The 18,082-nt window shown below is 40.9% G+C and overlaps 2 protein-coding genes across 10 annotated transcripts in view; one reads left to right on the top strand and one right to left on the bottom strand.

Moving 5' to 3' along the window:
- Positions 1-9,714, top strand: part of AZI2 (5-azacytidine induced 2) — a 46,523-nt gene extending 36,809 nt beyond the window's left edge. The window contains exons 7-8 of the mRNA XM_034404052.3: positions 5,892-6,013; positions 7,094-9,714. Of these exons, the coding sequence (XP_034259943.2) occupies positions 5,892-6,013; positions 7,094-7,455 (484 nt within the window). The 3' untranslated portion in view covers positions 7,456-9,714. The remainder of the gene's footprint in view (positions 1-5,891; positions 6,014-7,093) is intronic.
- CMC1 (C-X9-C motif containing 1) overlaps positions 1-18,082 on the bottom strand; it is a 148,459-nt gene that overhangs the window by 35,617 nt on the left and 94,760 nt on the right. For 4 of the 9 annotated variants that reach the window (XR_015733958.1, XM_087892542.1, XM_087892541.1 and 1 more), the window contains one exon: positions 11,242-11,757. Coding sequence is in view for 8 of the 9 variants with exons in the window: in XM_087892542.1 (XP_087748668.1) it covers positions 11,607-11,757 (151 nt within the window). In the remaining variant the exon portion in view is untranslated. Of the gene's footprint in view, positions 1-11,241; positions 11,758-15,185; positions 15,400-18,082 lie in introns of those variants that run through there. The other 5 variants (XM_087892545.1, XM_060685806.2, XM_087892546.1 and 2 more) reach the window with 3 other exon arrangements.

The following is an 18,082-nucleotide window of genomic DNA, read 5'->3' on the forward strand; positions in this document are numbered from 1 at the left end:
AGGGGCCTATGGTCAGTCACGAGGTCAAACGAATGGCCATACAAGTAGTGGTGGAAACGTTTGACTCCAGCCACCAAAGCAAGAGCCTCCTTATCGATTTGGCCGTAGCGGCGCTCAGTTGGGGGGAGTGTGCGGGAGAAATAAGCAATTGGAGCCTCAGAGCCATTGGGAAGGTGGTGACTGAGGACAGCCCCGACGCCATAGGGCGAAACATCACAGGCAAGGGTCAACAGGAGGCAGCTATCATACTGGACCAACAGGTTGGAAGAAGTCAGTAAGTCCTTAACAGCAGCAAAAGAAGCAGCCTCCCGGGGCCCCCAGGACCAAGGCGTTTGAGTCTTAAGCAAACGGTGGAGAGGCTCAGCGAGAGTGGCCTTGTGAGGAAGAAACGTTGTAAAAGTTTAAAAGGCCCAAAAAGGCCTGCAATTCGGACTTGGACTTAGGAGTGGGGGCCTCCTTGATGGCACGTACCTTTGCCTGAGTAGGGTGAATTCCCACAGCATCAATCTGAAAACCCAAGAACTCGACTTGTGAAGAGCCAAGTTGGCACTTGTTGCGCTTTAATTTAAGGCCAGCATGCTGGAATCTAGCTAGGACTTGTCGCAAATGACTCAGGAGCTCGTGTTCATCTTTCGCTAATACAAAGGCGTCATCAAAATACGGTATTACTCCCGGTAGTCCTTGTAATAGCCGCTCTACCAAGCTCTGAAAAATTCCAGGGGCAACACAGACGCCGAATTGCAGGCGGTTGCACCTGAAGGCGCCACGGTGGGTAACTATTGTCTGGGCCTCTGCAGAGGCGCTGTCCACCTGAAGCTGTTGGTAAGCTTGCGCCATGTCCAACTTGGCAAACACCGCACCGTGGCCCAAAGAATGCAGCAAGTGTTGTACCACAGGAAAAGGATACGGGTTGGACTGCAACGCCTTATTTAATGTCGCCTTATAGTCGGTGCAAATTCGAAGGGAGCCGTTAGGTTTAATTGCCAGCACGATGGGGGTCTCCCATTTAGCGTAGTCCATAGGCTCCAGGACCCCTTGACTAATTAGTCTATCTAGTTCCTGATCAACCTTGGGCAGGAGTGCCAGGGGGACTCTTCTAGGTTTGAGCCTGATGGGGGCAACCCCAGGATCCAGGCTAAAAGATACAGGGGAACCTCTGCAGGTACCAAGACCCTCGCTGAATACGTCAGCGAACTCATCAAATAAGGAGGCAAATTTATCCTCGCTAGTCCTATTAACCCCCGTTATGGCCAGACCCAGGGCATCAAACCAATCTAACCCCAGGAGATTGGGCAAGGAGCCGCTGACAACGATGATTTGCCGGCGGCCCCTAAAATTGTTATATTGCACTCTAACGTATCCGCGCCCCAAAATGGAAATGGAGTTACCTTGATAGTCCCGCAACCTAATATTGCATGGAGACAAATGGCGTTTTGAAATTTTGGGCAACAGGCGTTTAAAGGTGCTCCATGACACTATGGACATTGAGGATCCCGTATCAACTTCCATTTTACATGGAATACTCTCAATTAACAAAGTGAGAAAAAATTTTCTTTTTACGTCCCTGCTGGCCTGGCCAACAACTACCTCAGGGCTGTGCGTGTCTCGATAGATGGTAAAGCACTCTCCCCCCAGGGGCCTTGTCTACCTTGTGGTTGGGCTTCCCCGGGAAATGGTCTATTAGGCTTAACTGTGGATGGTTGGCCAGCTCGGCAGACTTTGGCTATGTGGCCTTTCCTGCCACATCACCTGCACTCTGCGTTCCTCAATCTGCAGGAAGACCAGTTGTGGTTTCCGCAACAACCATCGCACCAACTTTGTGCCTTCCGCTTCTCGGGGTCCCGATCCTTCTTAGGCTCTGCCTTCAAACGGCTTACCCCTTTGTCATCTGTGGAGTGGTCTGAGTCTATGTCTTCATGGTGAACAGCTGACACCTGTTTCGCTAATGCAGGGCTAGCTTTCTTCTGCATTTCGTTCGAGGACTTATCTGACAGCTCGGATACACGGGCCTCATCAATTGCCCACTGCAAGGTGGCGTCCATTCTGGCCAACAGAAGGCATAGTAGATTAAGATCCCGTACCCCACAAATTAATTGATCCAGCAGGAGGTCATCTAGGTCTCGGAATTCACAATACAAGGCGGCTATTCTTAACGTGGCCATGTATTGGTTAATCGTTTCCCCTTCAGCCTGATATCTGTGGCAGAAAGCATAATGCCTAGCAACACGGGAAGGCAGTGGGGCATAATGTCCTTTTAACTTGGCCATCAGAGTATCCCAGGGTACGTCCTGAACCCTCAGGGGCGCTAATAGAGCTCTCGCAGTCTCAAACATCTCATGACCACAGACGCTGAGGAAAACAGCTTGCTTCCGATCACCTGGTAAAGCCTTATAGTCATTAGCTGCTAAGAAACAGTCAAACCTGTCTAGGAAAGAGTCCCATGTCTCCTGCGTCTGGTTAAAGGGCGCAAACATCGTTAGGGTAACCATGGTGCCCGGACGGTTGCCTGAGGCACTTACTCTGCGTTCCGGTATGGTTAATAGCTCAGTGACAGCTGAAACGTAGTTGTTGATTTGCTGCCTCACAATCCCATCCTCGTCACCAGTGATAAATACTGAGGTGGGTAGGCATAAACGAGGCCAATTCAATTAACCATAACCATTCCTTTAATTAGAACGAGTTAACAGCAACGGCTGCATCTCTACAACAACAACTAACTGAGGAACTAAGCAATTCTGTCAGGCTTTGACAGCTCTTAAATACTCGAGCTGTCAGCGTCTTATCCAATGAGCGCTCTGCTCATTCCCACCAGAAGAGCGCCCTCGCCTGGCAGTGGCTGACATGCATGCGCCAATCTGTCAGTACATAACAACTGGTGTTACTGCTTTACAAGGCTAGAAACATAAAAGTTAAGCATGTATGTTTGCATACCAAGAAATGGGCATTTATGGTGACTGAATCATCCTTCCATACTGCAATATAGAATTTAATCTCATAATCTGTTTCTCCCAATAACCATTGCTATAAACTGCAATACTTTTTTCAGCTATCCACATTTTTCAATTTTTTTATTAGGTATCCCACACATGCTGGGTCACAATTTTGAGGAGAGTATGTGTGATACTTAAAGCTAGTCAATTTGACCTTAGCCACACTTATTATGGAAAAACTAAAAAAAAAAGTTTTAAGCATCCTGATGCTTAGTTGACATGAGAGTTCATTATAAATATGTTTGTGTATTTTTTGTCTAGAGGTTAGGTATTGGACTAGAAACATGGAAATACAGTCAGGTCCAGAAATATTGGGACATTGACACAATTCTAACATCTTTGGCTCTATACACCACCACAATGGAGTTGGAATGAAACAAACACAATGTGCTTTAACTGCAGACTGTCAGCTTTAATTTAAGGGTATGTACATCCAACTCAGGTGAACGGTGTAGGATTTACAGCAGTTTGCATATGTGCCTCCCACTTGTTAAGGGACCAAACGTAATGGGACAGAATAATAATCATAAATCAAACTTTCCCTTCTTAATACTTGGTTGCAAATCCTTTGCAGTCAATCACAGCCTGAAGTCTGGAACGCATAGACATCACCAGACGCTGGGTTTCATCCCTGGTGATGCTCTGCCAGGCCTCTACTGCAACTGTCTTCAGTTCCTGCTTGTTCTTGGGGCATTTTCCCTTCAGTTTTGTCTTCAGCAAGTGAAATGCATGCTCAATGGGATTCAGGTCAGATGATAGACTTGGCCATTGCATAACATTCCACTTCTGTCCCTTCAAAAACTCTTTGGTTGCTTTTGCAGTATGCTTTGGGTCATTGTCCATCTGCACTGTGAAGCGCTGTCCAATGAGTTCTGCAGCATTTGGCTGAATGTGAGCAGATAATATTGCCCAAAACACTTCAGAATTCATCCTGCTGCTTTTGTCAGCAGTCACATCATGAATAAATACAAGAGAACCAGTTCCATTGGCAGCCATACATGCCCACGTCACGACACTACCGCCACCATGCTTCACTGATGAGGTGGTATGCTTAGGATCATGAGCAGTTCCTTTCCTTCTCCATGCTCTTCTCTTCCCATCACTCTGTACAAGTTGATCTTGGTCTCATCTGTCCATAGGATCTTGTTCCAGAACTGTGAAGGCTTTGTTAGATGTTGTTTGGCAAACTCTAATCTGGCCTTCCTGTTTTTGAGGCTCACCAATGGTTTACATCTTGTGGTGAACCCTCTGTATTCACTCTGGTGAAGTCTTCTCTTGATTGTTGACTTTGACCCACATAACCTACCTCCTGGAGAGTGTTCTTGATCTGGCCAATTCTTGTGAAGGGTGTTTTCTTCACCAGGGAAAGAATTCTTCGGTCATCCACCACACTTGTTTTCTGTGGTCTCCCGGGTCTTTTGGTGTTGCTGAGCTCACCGGTGCATTCCTTCTTTTTGAGAATGTTTCAAACAGTTGTTTTGGCCACGCCTAATGTTCTTGCTATCTCTCTGATGGGTTTGTTTTGTTTCTTCAGCCTAATGATGGCTTGCTTCACTGATAGTGACAGCTCTTTGGATCTTATCTTGAGAGTTGACAGCAACAGATTCCAAATGCAAATAGCACACTTAAAATGAACTCTGGGCCTTTTATCTGCACATTGTAATTGGGGTAATGAGGGAATATCACACACCTGGCCATGGAACAGCTGAGAAGCCAATTGTCCCATTACTTTTGGTCCCTTAACAAGTGGGAGGCACATATACAAACTGCTGTTAAGTCCTACACCGTTCACCTGAGTTGGATGTACATACCCTCAAATTAAAGCTGACAGTCTGCAGTTAAAGCACATTGTGTTTGTTTCATTCCAACTCCATTGTGGTGGTATATAGAGCCAAAGATGTTAGAATTGTGTCGATGTCCCAATATTTCTGGATCTGACTGTATATTAGACCCTATGTTTGGAGGTCAAGTGGGTGACTTGGGGCCAGTCATTCTCCTCAGCCCTTGGAACAATGCAATGGCAAACCAATTCTATAAATGGTGCCTACAAAACTGCAAACACTTATTTAGTCACATGAAGTCAGGTCTGACTCAGTCAAAAAAAAAAAAAGAGGAAAAGCTCCTATATTTTACTGGTCTTTCTCAGTATACCGGAGATCAGTGGTAGGGGGAGGGTAGGTAGCAAATTATTTTTTCTCTATAATTTTAGAACTAGGGATTGCTAAATGAAGCCGTTTATGATGGTTCAGGGTGAGCAAATAAGTGTGTGCATGTATCTTAAAATGAGATTGTTAAGCGAAGACCATCAATGCCAAATACAGAACTAATTAAAATACATTAAAAAGTTGCGGATAAGCACTAGTAGGGAGCCATTAATACAGATTTGGCTTGCAATGGCAATTGGACCCAAGTTGCCATTGCTTAGTAATTCTGGTAGGCCTGATTGCTGTTGTTAAGTGAGGACCTCATGTGATTTTTGACTTCCTGCTAGCTTCCCTTATTTGTGCAAAGCTGATTGGATTTTGTGAGCATGTGACCATGGCTTGCTAGAGTGTTGTAATTGTGTGCTGGATATCCGGATCAGAATCATGTGACCATGGGGATGTTGCAGTGACTGGAATTTTGAGGACAAGTCTTAAGTACCATTTGTTCAGCACTGTTGAAATATTGAAGAGTCACTGAAGAAATATTTATAAATGTTAAGAATTTACGTGTACTTTCTCTTCATCTGTTGCCACACAGTAGTATTTTGTTAAACCAATGAATCAAAAGTATATTTTGTATAAATTAAGGAGTTAGACCTTAGTCTTTTATATCAAGGTATTGCATCCTTCCTCTTGTTCTTTGAATCATTATCTTTTGAAGTTTCTTATCTGCTTAAACTTTTAAAATGTGTTCTAGTGAACGCATTCAGCAGGTATACAGGGAACTGAAGAGGGAGATGTCTAATTTGCATCTGGTGACTAAAGTGCAAGTTGAGATGCTGAAGAAACTGAAACTGATTCCATCTACAACTAAGAAAGGCAAGTACAGGTTTGCACAATTAAAAATCTGAAAACAGTGCATAGAACTATACTACATCATTTTGAAATGCAGGTTTACTACATCTTAACTCAGTTGTATCAATTTAGACTGATAAGCCTCATTTTTATTGTAATTCCAATCTACTTTCTTTCTCTAACTGGTCAACTTCACACATAAAGGTGTTGCTGATGCGGTTTTCCTTTTTATGCTGTATTTTCTTGTCACTTTCCCCCCTCAATCAGATGCTATTTGTACAAGGCTGAGGTGTTAGTTGTATTTGACCTTTTATTGGAACTATTTTATATTTTTAAAAACACTAGATAACTCTTCAGTTTTCAAATGTACTTTTACTTTTAGTTAATTTTTTAAGAATATAAAAAAAATATGATTTATTATCTTTTTACTACTGTAATTTGTTAATCTTAAGTTTCATTTTATACACAGTATTTCTACAGAGAAAGTACTTTTGATAATTAGATTCCAAGCCTATTTTTAAATGGAAAATTGACTGCTCAGGAATTTTTTTCCACCCTCAAAATTCTTAAATTCCAATCTTTCTTCCAACATTGAAAGGCACTTGAATACAAATTGTCATCTGTTTTTATGTGAATGGAAGCCAAATTAAATATGTATGTTTAATTGGCTCATGATTATGTCATAAGGTGAAAAAGATTAAAGTTGCATTTTAAAATGAATTTAAGGAAATGCACAGGGCCAAAACCAGTGTGTTTTATCATATACTTTGTTGAGAGATTCTCCCGAGGCTGCTTGTTTTAAGGAAGCATAGGGCTAAGGGTTAAAAGTTAGGGGTGGGAAAGTTAGCTCTTATTATTCCTCTGGTGTGTTAAAAGTTAAAAAGGCCATCCATGCTGGATTAGTCTATAAGGTACAGGTTGTATAGGAATAAATATGAGAGCTGATCAAAGGAAGAACAAGCTTCCTACAATCACATATCAAGAGATAAATCTTTAATTAAAGGAACAGATATCTGGTAGGCATTGTTAATAGCATCTGAATTTTATTAAGCAGAATTGATTCACATTAGCCCCCAAATTAAACATGCTTGGTTCTTTCCACAGTGCCATCCTATACCTCTGTTCAGTGTATTGAAGATCTTGAAAGGGATGCTACCAATCTCCACTTAGGTGCTTCTGGAGCAATATGCAAAAATAGATTACTTCAAACAAGTGGTGATGTTTTTGGTACTCTTGCATCATCCTCACCATGTACTAATGAGAAATTTAGCTCTGCATGTGACTCTCCATTTCTGGAACATAACTCCTATGGAAAAAATTCTCTGGAAGATAATTCTTGGGTATTTCCAAGCCCTCCAAAACCTAGTGAAACAGTATTTTGGGAAATGAAAAACAGAGTGACTCACTTAAACTTTCCAGGAAACAACTTGGATCAGTATAACCAAAATTGCTTGCATAAGAGCTAAGAACAGTAGAAGGAACTTGAAAGTAGTCCTGAACAAGGTCTTGTACTTGTTAGTAGAAAATAAGTAATAGAGTGGAGTATAATGGACTTTCAAGTTGGATGAAATTTTCCCTGTTATCTAAACTTGAAAAACAGTGAGTCCAAAGGAATATGGTAAATGATCTGTTATATCCTCAATTTTCTGATTACACATTGGCAGATTTCTAAAATATTAAATTGTGGAATAAAACAAAAGCAACGTGATATGAATAATATTGCTCCAAAGTATGTTACATTCAAACATTTTGACAAGCCATGAGAAGGACTTGTTTTTGGACAAGTTTTAAGTTCAGGTAATTAATATATTAAATTCTGAGGCAGTCTCTGGCTTTTTATTAATGGATATGCTGAAAAGGAGCAAATGAATTGTGTAAAAATTACTTTCATTCCTTTTTTTCAATTTATCAACTTATCCTCATTACCCCATGGTAAAAAAAATTGAAATAGGGTCAAATGGAAAAGTTTCTTAATGCTGCAGTAAAATATCTCATCACTTCACAAATAACATTATGTATTTATTGCTCCCTTTTGGAGGGATTTCCTGTCTAAAATGCTATGATTGTTTTGAGGTGAAATATCCAGGCTCCTTAATACAGCTAGGAAGAACTGTAACATTCCAAATAATGTAATCTTTCTGTGATTCCACATTTCTGATATATTCTATACTAAAGAAGATGCATTTGATCCAAAATACTGCATACATGGTAACCTGGTTGTTTAACAGCACTGAAATAATTTTACATCTTTTCTGTCTCATTTTATTAGCAGTAAATTTTGATTGAACTCCTATACCCTCAAATCAGTAGAGATGCTTTTACCAGCATATAAATGGGTAGATTTCTAACAGTAGTTTTATGTACCTGGTATTTGAGATGCAGAAAGAGTGGGGGGAAAGGTACAAACATGTACACTTCATGTATCCTGCCATTTCTCATTTGTTTCTGAATGTGTTCTTGAAACATGAATACAGAAAAGTAAAGAAACATGAATACAGAAAAGTAAAATCTATAGTGGAAAAAATAATTGTATGTTTCTGAAAGATAAAAACATCCCATGTGGTTGTGTAGATGAGCAGCACAACCATATCAGTGTTATCTTCCCCTTCTTCCTATGCATTGCATTTTGTATAATTCAGTACTGGTGCTTTCTTCCTTATATTATTAAAGAGAAAATAATCTGAGGAGGGAGGTGAAAGTATGGCATTTTTTTCCTGTGTTAATGAATGGCACACATAATGTTCCTCAGATTTAAAAAAAAATCTTGTCTTCTTCACATATCCTACCTTGTCTGTGATTAATGGAAATGGTGTCAGATGCAGGAATTTATTCTGACCAATGAACATAGCTGACTCAAGGGAGTACAATCCTCCTGTAGAGTAATAGAACAAACCCCAATATGCATATAATAAATCTAAGCCACTGACTTCAGCTGATAGAACCAACTACCTGTGTAATAAAAAGAAGTAACAGTAGCCATTTCTGTGACTGCATAGCTCTAATGTTTCTCAGGACTGCTTTTTTGGATTACGGATTCTTGAATAAATTTCCATTATTCAACATGCCAAGCTGCTTCATGTTTTTAACGATGTATTTAGGATCCAGACATGTTTTTAAAAAACTTATTTTTGTTTGAAACAAATGTATGCAATTGAAACCTTTTTTTATTTTGAGTGTTCTGAGCTGTATATTTACCTATACTAATTAAAATCCTAAATTTGAGCAAATTCTGATTCCAACCCAATTCTGTATCTGAGTGGAAAACAAAATCTGTAGTAGGTTTCATTGTTATAATTAGGAATGTGTAAACTTCTTTCAATTTAGGAATGTAGCATTCTCTTCCCCTTCCAAATCAAGACGTTCTTGGGGTAGAAAGGCTTTAAATTGACCCTAACATTTGATTATTTCATTTATATATCTAAAATAATGTTATCTAACTTAAAACTTATATTTTTAAATAGATTAAAGTAGAATACATTAGAAAAGGAAATTGGAAAAAAAGCAAATAAAACTCCTGTACTAAATATAAAAGATTGGGTGAACCATTTCTAATCATGCCTGTTGTGTTTTATGAGTTGCTCTGAGACACTGAAATGACATTTTAATCTCTTAAAACTCCTTGATACAGAACCCTTTAAAGCCTATATTAATGTGGTTTTCTTAAATGAAATGTAATTTAGATGGCTAATTTATAGAAAATAAACATTTTTTTTAAATCTGAGAAATGGTCACTTTTTGATTCTTACTACCATACTTAAAAACTGAGTTCAATGTCAGGAGGGGTGTGTATCATGAAACATTCATGACATTATAAATCTGAAGTGCTTACAAGGTAAATTTAATCAAAGTTTGCCTCTTAAATCTATCATTCTTACTGGTGCTAATGAAAAAAGAATACATTTTATTTCAAGTTTCATGCAGGTAGCACCATTTGAAAAATTATTTTTAGCTGCCAATGTTCTCTTGGAATAAGAGTTTCTAGTTCTGCCATTAGTAATAACTAGAATTAAAGATCAGCTATTCCCTTATTTTTTAATCCAGAGCTACAAAGGTAGGTTGGGGATATACTATGCTAAATGCTACAACCCAAATTGCAGAACATTTATTTTAAAAATTGTTAAAATTGTAGTAGGAAACAACAGGAATACAGTTCTTTTAGATCTTCAATTAAAAATCTACTTAGAATACCATATGATATAATCTAAAACAGCAACCCCAACTTTCTGTCTTGGCGGACTGGTAGAGGGGGAGAGGGGATAGTTCCATGTGAGTGGTATGAATGTGCGCATGAATGTGTGCAACTCCATTTGCACTTGCGAGAGTGAGCTTCAGGCGCAAGCCCAAGCACCCACTGCTCACACAAATGGAACTTTGTGCATGAGTGCAAGCACCCACTGCTTGCATGGTCCGGTTCATGGCCTGGTAGTGGACCATGGCCTGGGGACTGGAGAGCCCTGATCTAAAAGAGTACATCAGCATTAAAAGGAGAACAGAATTTTTTCCTTTTTTAAAAGCCCTGGGGCTCAGTTTTCTTTAAGCTAAATTTTTTTATTGCTAGCCTGCTGATGCATGAAATTATAGCAGAACCCTAGAGCTAGCAGACTGCACGTGTACACCAAAAAAATTAACTAATCAAAAGCTAGAACTCTATATCTTCAGCAAATGCACATATGCATGTATACGCATCCAAAACTGCTTGCAAAGTAAATTGCAGTACATTGTTCATGCAATCTACCCAATCGTTTGTGGACTTTCCCATAGCAAAGTTCAGAGAAAAGCAATTTTCCAGGCAGACTTTTGTCTGACCATGTGTTTATTCTTTCAACACTGCCCCATTCATCCTGGCTAAAACCGATAACAGTGGGGACTTGATTTATCTCTGCTGTACTGGTTAGAAAACTTTGTTAAAAAGCAGCCAAATCAGAAGTCATAAATAACTGTAGGACTCAGAATGGGGCTGTGTTTTGTTTTTCATGTACAATACACTCAAAGCAGGTTCCAAAGAGAGCAGGTTCCAAAGTCATAACATTTTACACCTCAGTATTTTTTACTGATCAATCTTTTGCTGCCCTAGCCCCTTATTTCAGATATTATGAAAAAAATAGGGACCATCTATTTTATATATATCAACCAGTGATCAATAAAAAACAATGTAAAAGCTGGAAACTCTTTGCCATGCGCAATAGATTTTTTTTTAAATGAAATGAGGGGAAAATATATAACAATGAAAAATAAGTTAAATTTCAGTCAAATTTGAGATGAGTCATTACATACCACTTATTTAATATGACATAAGTGATACAATATATTTTGTGATACAATATTCTTCACATTACGGGAAAAAACAAAATGCTAAAATTCATGAAGCTTTATTTTCATATATATTGGATGAGAATAAATTCCCTGAGAATCATTTTTACCATATATTTGAAAAGGGTTGCATAAACAGTTAAATAGAGACACATTTTTTTTTTATTTGATGTCATTAAAATAGCCCCACATTACAAAGCTCAACTCCACATTATAAAGTTCCTTCTGTTACCCACTTTTGTCTCGGCTTTCACATCACCTGTTTTATCTGGATTCTTTCTTTGCATCTCAGATATAACTCAAGAAATCATCCTAATACCACACTACTGTACATTTTGATGGTAGAATTGATGAATATCAGATGTAAAATGATGTTAACACTGTCTTCACTCTTCAAATGTTGTATTTTAAATCTTCTCACAAATTCAAGCTCTCCAAATGGATCAAAATTTATTTCCCTAAATATAACAGCATAAAAACATTGGGAAATATGGCACAAACAATAAATTACAGTATATGACTAAGAAACCTATGAGCTTTTAGTGATTCTTTCTTTGCAAAGATAATGTTACATCTTCTGAAATTTCCAGCATTTATAAACAGATTAGTGAAATTTGTAACACTCTATTTGCTTTTATTATTTATTTTTACATAATTTCTCTAAGGAAATTGTTTTCCCACTAAACCTACCATAACTGGTGGTCAGGAATAATGGAAGTTATAGTCTAATAATACCTGGAATGTCATGGGCTCCTTCCACAAGTATTCTTTTGTTTCTCTATAAACTTAAAGTCACAGTAAGGATGCAGGCTGAACTTTAGAATAGAATAAGATAGAATAGAATAGAATAGAATAGAATAGAATAGAATAGAATAGAATAGAATAGAATAGAATAGAATAACAGAGTTGGAAGGGACCTTGGAGGTCTTCTAGTCCAACCCCCTACTTAGGCAGGAAACCGTTCACCACTTCAGACAAATGGTTATCCAACCTCTTCTTAAAAACTTCCAGTGTTGGAACATTCACAACTTCTGGAGGCAAGTTCTTCCACTGATTAATTGTTCTAACTGTGTTATTAACACATTAACTGTGTTATTCCTATCCAATTGTACATGTTTTCTTGGTAAGAGATCTAATTTACTGATGCATATAACAGAAAGATTAGCAGAATGGCTTATTTTCATATTTAACAAGCAATTTATATAGGTAGTCCTCAACGTATGACAACAATTGAGCCCAAAATTTCTGTTACTAGAGAGACAGTTTGCTCTATTTCACTACCTTTCTTGCCATGGTTGATAACTGAATCACTACTGTTGTTAAATTAGTAACATGGTTGTGAAGTGAATTTAACTTCCCCATTGACTGCTTGTCAGAAGGTTGGAAAGGTTATCAGATGACACTGGGACACTGCCACAAATATGAGTCAATTGCCAAGTATATGAATTTTGATTATGTAACCATGGAGATACTGCAATGTTATAACGTTATAAGTGTGAAAAACAGTCATAAGTCACTTTTCAGTGCTGTTGTAACTTTGAACATCACTAAACTAACTTGTAAGTCAACGACTACCTGCATTGTTGTTGTTTTTTGAACCATCCATTTCCCTTTCTAAAAGCTTTCTAGCAGCCTTCTTAAATTCAATGATTATTAATGGGTTGGGACTTCAAAATGATTATATTCTTCATATGTCTTAACACCTATCAGGTGGCAATCTGTAGGAACTCTTCTTCTCAAGCAATTCTACTTTTAAAATTTTGTGTGGAGTTTCTCTCAAAGATCCGCATTCAGTTCAGATATATCATTCTCTGGAGGACATTCACTTGGCAAACCAAACCTATTAGGTAATTATAAAGTGAAGAAATCTTGCAGATGATCTCTGCTCTGTTACTTGCAAATATTAATCATATGCAACCAAATACTTCACTGTGGTAGAGTCAAAAGTGGAATGCCATTAAAATTAAAAAGAACTATTGGGAAATCAGCACACAATCTTTCCTTCCCAAAGAACTCCATTCTATCATATTTTAAATACTGTAAAATTTATATTGTCCGAATAAATAAGAACAAAAAATGGAGATTTATTTTGCGGTGTCCTGAAAAATAGGTACAGTCAGGTCCAGAAATATTGGGACACAATTCTAACATCGTTGGCTCTATACACCACCACAATGGAGTTGGAATGAAACAAACACAATGTGCGTTAACTGCAGACTGTCAGCTTTAATTTGACGGTATGTACATCCAACTCAGGTGAACGGTGTAGGACTTACAGCAGTTTGCATATATGCCTCCCACTTGTTAAGGGACCAAAAGTAATGAGACAGAATAATAATCATAAATCAAACTTTCCCTTCTTAATACTTGGTTGCAAATCCTTTGCAGTCAATCCCAGCCTGAAGTCTGGAACGCATAGACATCACCAGACGCTGGGTTTCATCCCTGGTGATGCTCTGCCAGGCCTCTACTGCAACTGTCTTCAGTTCCTGCTTGTTCTTGGGGCATTTTCCCTTCAGTTTTGTCTTCAGCAAGTGAAATGCATGCTCAATGGGATTCAGGTCAGGTGATTGACTTGGCCATTGCATAACATTCCACTTCTGTCCCTTCAAAAACTCTTTGGTTGCTTTTGCAGTATGCTTTGGGTCATTGTCCATCTGCACTGTGAAGTGCTGTCCAATGAGTTCTGCAGCATTTGGCTGAATGTGAGCAGATAATATTGCCAAAACACTTCAGAATTCATCCTGCTGCTTTTGTCAGCAGTCACATCATGAATAAATACAAGAGAACCAGTTCCATTGGCAGCCATACATGCCCACGCCATGACACTACCGCCACCATGCTTCACTGATGAGGTGGTATGCTTAGGATCATGAGCAGTTCCTTTCCTTCTCCATACTCTTCTCTTCCCATCACTCTGGTACAAGTTGATCTTGGTCTCATCTGTCCATAGGATCTTGTTCCAGAACTGTGAAGGCTTTGTTAGATGTTGTTTGGCAAACTCTAATCTGGCCTTCCTGTTTTTGAGGCTCACCAATGGTTTACATCTTGTGGTGAACCCTCTGTATTTACTCTGGTGAAGTCTTCTCTTGATTGTTGACTTTGACTCACATACACCTACCTCCTGGAGAGTGTTCTTGATCTGGCCAATTCTTGTGAAGGGTGTTTTCTTCACCAGGGAAAGAATTCTTCGGTCATCCACCACACTTGTTTTCTGTGGTCTCCCGGGTCTTTTGGTGTTGCTGAGCTCACCGGTGCATTCCTTCTTTTTGAGAATGTTTCAAACAGTTGTTTTGGCCACGCCTAATGTTCTTGCTATCTCTCTGATGGGTTTGTTTTGTTTCTTCAGCCTACTGATGGCTTGCTTCACTGATAGTGACAGCTCTTTGGATCTCATCTTGAGAGTTGACAGCAACAGATTCCAAATGCAAATAGCACACTTGAAATGAACTCTGGGCCTTTTATCTGCACATTGTAATTGGGGTAATGAGGGAATATCACACACCTGGCCATGGAACAGCTGAGAAGCCAATTGTCCCATTACTTTTAGTCCCTTAACAAGTGGGTGGCACATATACAAACTGCTGTAAGTCCTACACCGTTCACCTGAGTTGGATGTACATACCCTCAAATTAAAGCTGACAGTCTGCAGTTAACACACATTGTGTTTGTTTCATTCCAACTCCATTGTGGTGGTGTATAGAGCCAAAGATGTTAGAATTGTGTTGATGTCCCAATATTTCTGGACCTGACTGTATATACAGTGACTGAATGTGTTGTGGAACAGCTGCATATTTAAATGAACTGAGGAATTACTACTGAGGTACTAAATTGAATAGCCAGATTTGATTAGCTTTTTTAGCATAGGCAGGTTCTTCAGGATTTCTGTATTTTAGTTTCATTTATTTTGAGAGATTTAGACTGAGGAAGTCAGAAAGAAGTTTCTGTGCTTACATAAGTTCAAGTTTCAAATGGCCATACAACTTGTCTAGGTGCTAGTAGAATGCTTCTGATGAGGAACATCTTGTGCTGCCCTGTGTTCTTCCCTGGTTTTCAAATATTCAGCCTTGCATTCTTCATAAAATGCTGGATCACTATAGCTAAAAAAAATAGGCAAAATATGTGCATTAATTTCTCCACTCAATTACAAAAGTTATAGAGCAAGAAGGAATAGTACTGGGAACCTTGTAACACCAACTATCTAAAGTACCATATTTTTTGGACTATAAAATCTAACCATTTTTCCGCTCTTATCGCATCTGCAGAGAACCGCCCAGCCGCCCTGTTTAGGGTGACCCACTCCCTTCTTCGGGGGGGGGGAGTGCGGGAGGATCCCTTGCAGGGTCGAGCTGAGGATTTTGTGCAATTCCTGCACGATAAAGTCGCTCGGATTTGGGAAGGCTTGGACTCCGACTGGGCGAGTCCGGGGGAGGAGACGAGGGTAGGTCTTGAGAATATTATCTGGGAGGAGTTTGATCCTGTGGCTCCCGAGGATGTGGACAGGGTTCTGGGTAGGATTAGTGCCGCCACATGTTTATTGGACCCGTGTCCCTCCTGGTTGGTACTGGCCTCCCGGGAGGTTACACGAGGCTGGCTCCAGGGGATTATAACTGCTTCTCTGAGTGAGGGTGCCTTTCCCGCCGCCATGAAAGAGGCGGTGGTGAGGCCCCTCCTCAAGAAGCCTTCCCTGGACCCGGCTGAATTAGTTAACTACCGTCCGGTCTCCAACCTTCGTTTTGTGGCAAAGGTTGTTGAGAGTGTGGTGGCACGACAACTGCCCAGGCACCTGGATGAAGCTATCTATCTAGACCCATACCAGTTGGGCTTCAGGCAGGGGCACAGCACAGAAACGGCATTGGTCGCGTTGGTGGATGATCTCTGGAGGGCCCGGGACAGGGGTTGCTCCTCTGTCCTAGTCCTATTAGATCTCTCAGCGGCTTTTGATACCATCAACCATGGTATCATGCTGCAGCGGTTGAGAGGGTTAGGAGTAGGGAGCACCGTTTTGCGGTGGTTCTCTTCCTTCCTCTCCGGCCGCTCGCAGTTCGTGTTGGCAGGGGGGCAGAGGTCGACCTCGAGGCATCTCGCATGGGGAGTGCCACAAGGGTCGGTCCTCTCGCCTCTTCTGTTCAACATTTATGTGAAGCCGCTGGGTGAGATCATCCGTGGTTTTGGGGTGAAGTGTCACCTGTACGCTGATGATACTCAGCTGTACATCTCCACCCCAGACCACCCCAACGATGCCCTTGATGTGATGTCTCGCTGCCTGGAGGCTGTGCGGGCCTGGATGGGGAGGAACAGGCTCAGACTCAACCCATCCAAGACCGAGTGGCTGTGGTTGCCGGCGTCCCGATATAGTCAGCAGGTGCCATCGCTGACTATTGGGGGTGAATCCTTGCCCCCCACAGAGAGGGCTCGCAATCTGGGTGTCCTTCTGGACGAACGGCTGTCTTTAGAAGAGCATATGACGGCTGTGGCCAGGGGGGCCTTTTATCAGGTTCACCTGATCTGCCAGTTGCAGCCCTTTCTGGACCGGGACGCCTTGCGCACGGTCACTCATGCCCTTGTCACCTCCCGGCTGGACTATTGTAATGCTCTCTACATGGGGCTCCCCTTGAAGAGCACTCGGAGGCTCCAACTGGTCCAGAATGCGGCCGCGCGGGTGGTTATGGGCGCAACTCGCTGTGCCCGCGTGACACCCCTCCTGCGCGAGCTGCACTGGCTCCCAGTGGTCTTCCGGGTGCGATTCAAGGTGTTGGTTACCACCTTTAAAGCGCTCCATGGCATAGGACCCGGGTACCTTCGAGACCGTCTTCTGCCACCAATAGCCTCTCACCGACCAGTCCGTTCCCACAGAGAGGATCTCCTCAGGGTGCCATCAGCCAAGTTATGTCGGCTGGCGACACCCAGGGGGAGGGCCTTCTCTGTGGGAGCCCCAGCCCTGTGGAATGAACTGCCCCCGGAAATACACAAGATCTCCGACCTCCGGGTGCTCCGCTGCGCATTGAAGATCTTGTTGTTCCGCCAGGCTGGGCTGTCAATATAATAATTTTAAATTGGGGTATTTTAATTTTTAGAATTTTAAATCAGCCAAATCTATTTAATTATTTTAATTTTTAATTATTGTTGTGTCTTGTGTTTTTAAACTGGCTGTACACCACCCTGCGTTCTTCGGGAGAAGGGCGGTATAGAAATAAAATTATTATTATTATTATTATTATTATTATTATTATTATTATTATTATTATTATTATTATTATTATTATACGCACCGGTGTATAAGATACACCAGGATTTTGAAGAGATAAGTAAGGAAAAAAAGGGTTTTGCCCTTCCCGGCCCCAGGAGCACTCTGCAGGCCTCCCAAACCCTCTGCGCACCCCGTTTTTTGCAATAATGGACCTGTTTTTGCCCGTTTTTATGAAAAACAGGGCATGCAGAGGGTTTGGAAGGCTTGCAGAGTGCTCCTGGGGGCTGGGGTAGGACAAAAAGGCCCCCCATTGGGAGTGTTTTTGCCCTCCCCAGCTCCCAGGAGCGCTCTGCAGGCCTCCCAAACCCTCTGCACGCTCTGTTTTTGCGAAAAATGGGCCCATTTTTTGCAAAAATGCAACGACCGGGGCAGGGCTTCGGGAGGCCAAAAATAGCTGTATTAGGTGTATAAGATGCACCAACATTTCCACTCTTTTTTAGGGGGGAAAAAGTGCACCTTATACTCAGAAAAATATGGTATATACCCTGTTTTCTCCAAAATAAGACATCCCCTGATAATAAGTCCAATCGGGC

Source organism: Pantherophis guttatus, chromosome 4, assembly GCF_059756535.1.
Source record: "Pantherophis guttatus breed Tessera chromosome 4, ASM5975653v1, whole genome shotgun sequence".
Taxonomy (NCBI): domain Eukaryota; kingdom Metazoa; phylum Chordata; class Lepidosauria; order Squamata; family Colubridae; genus Pantherophis; species Pantherophis guttatus.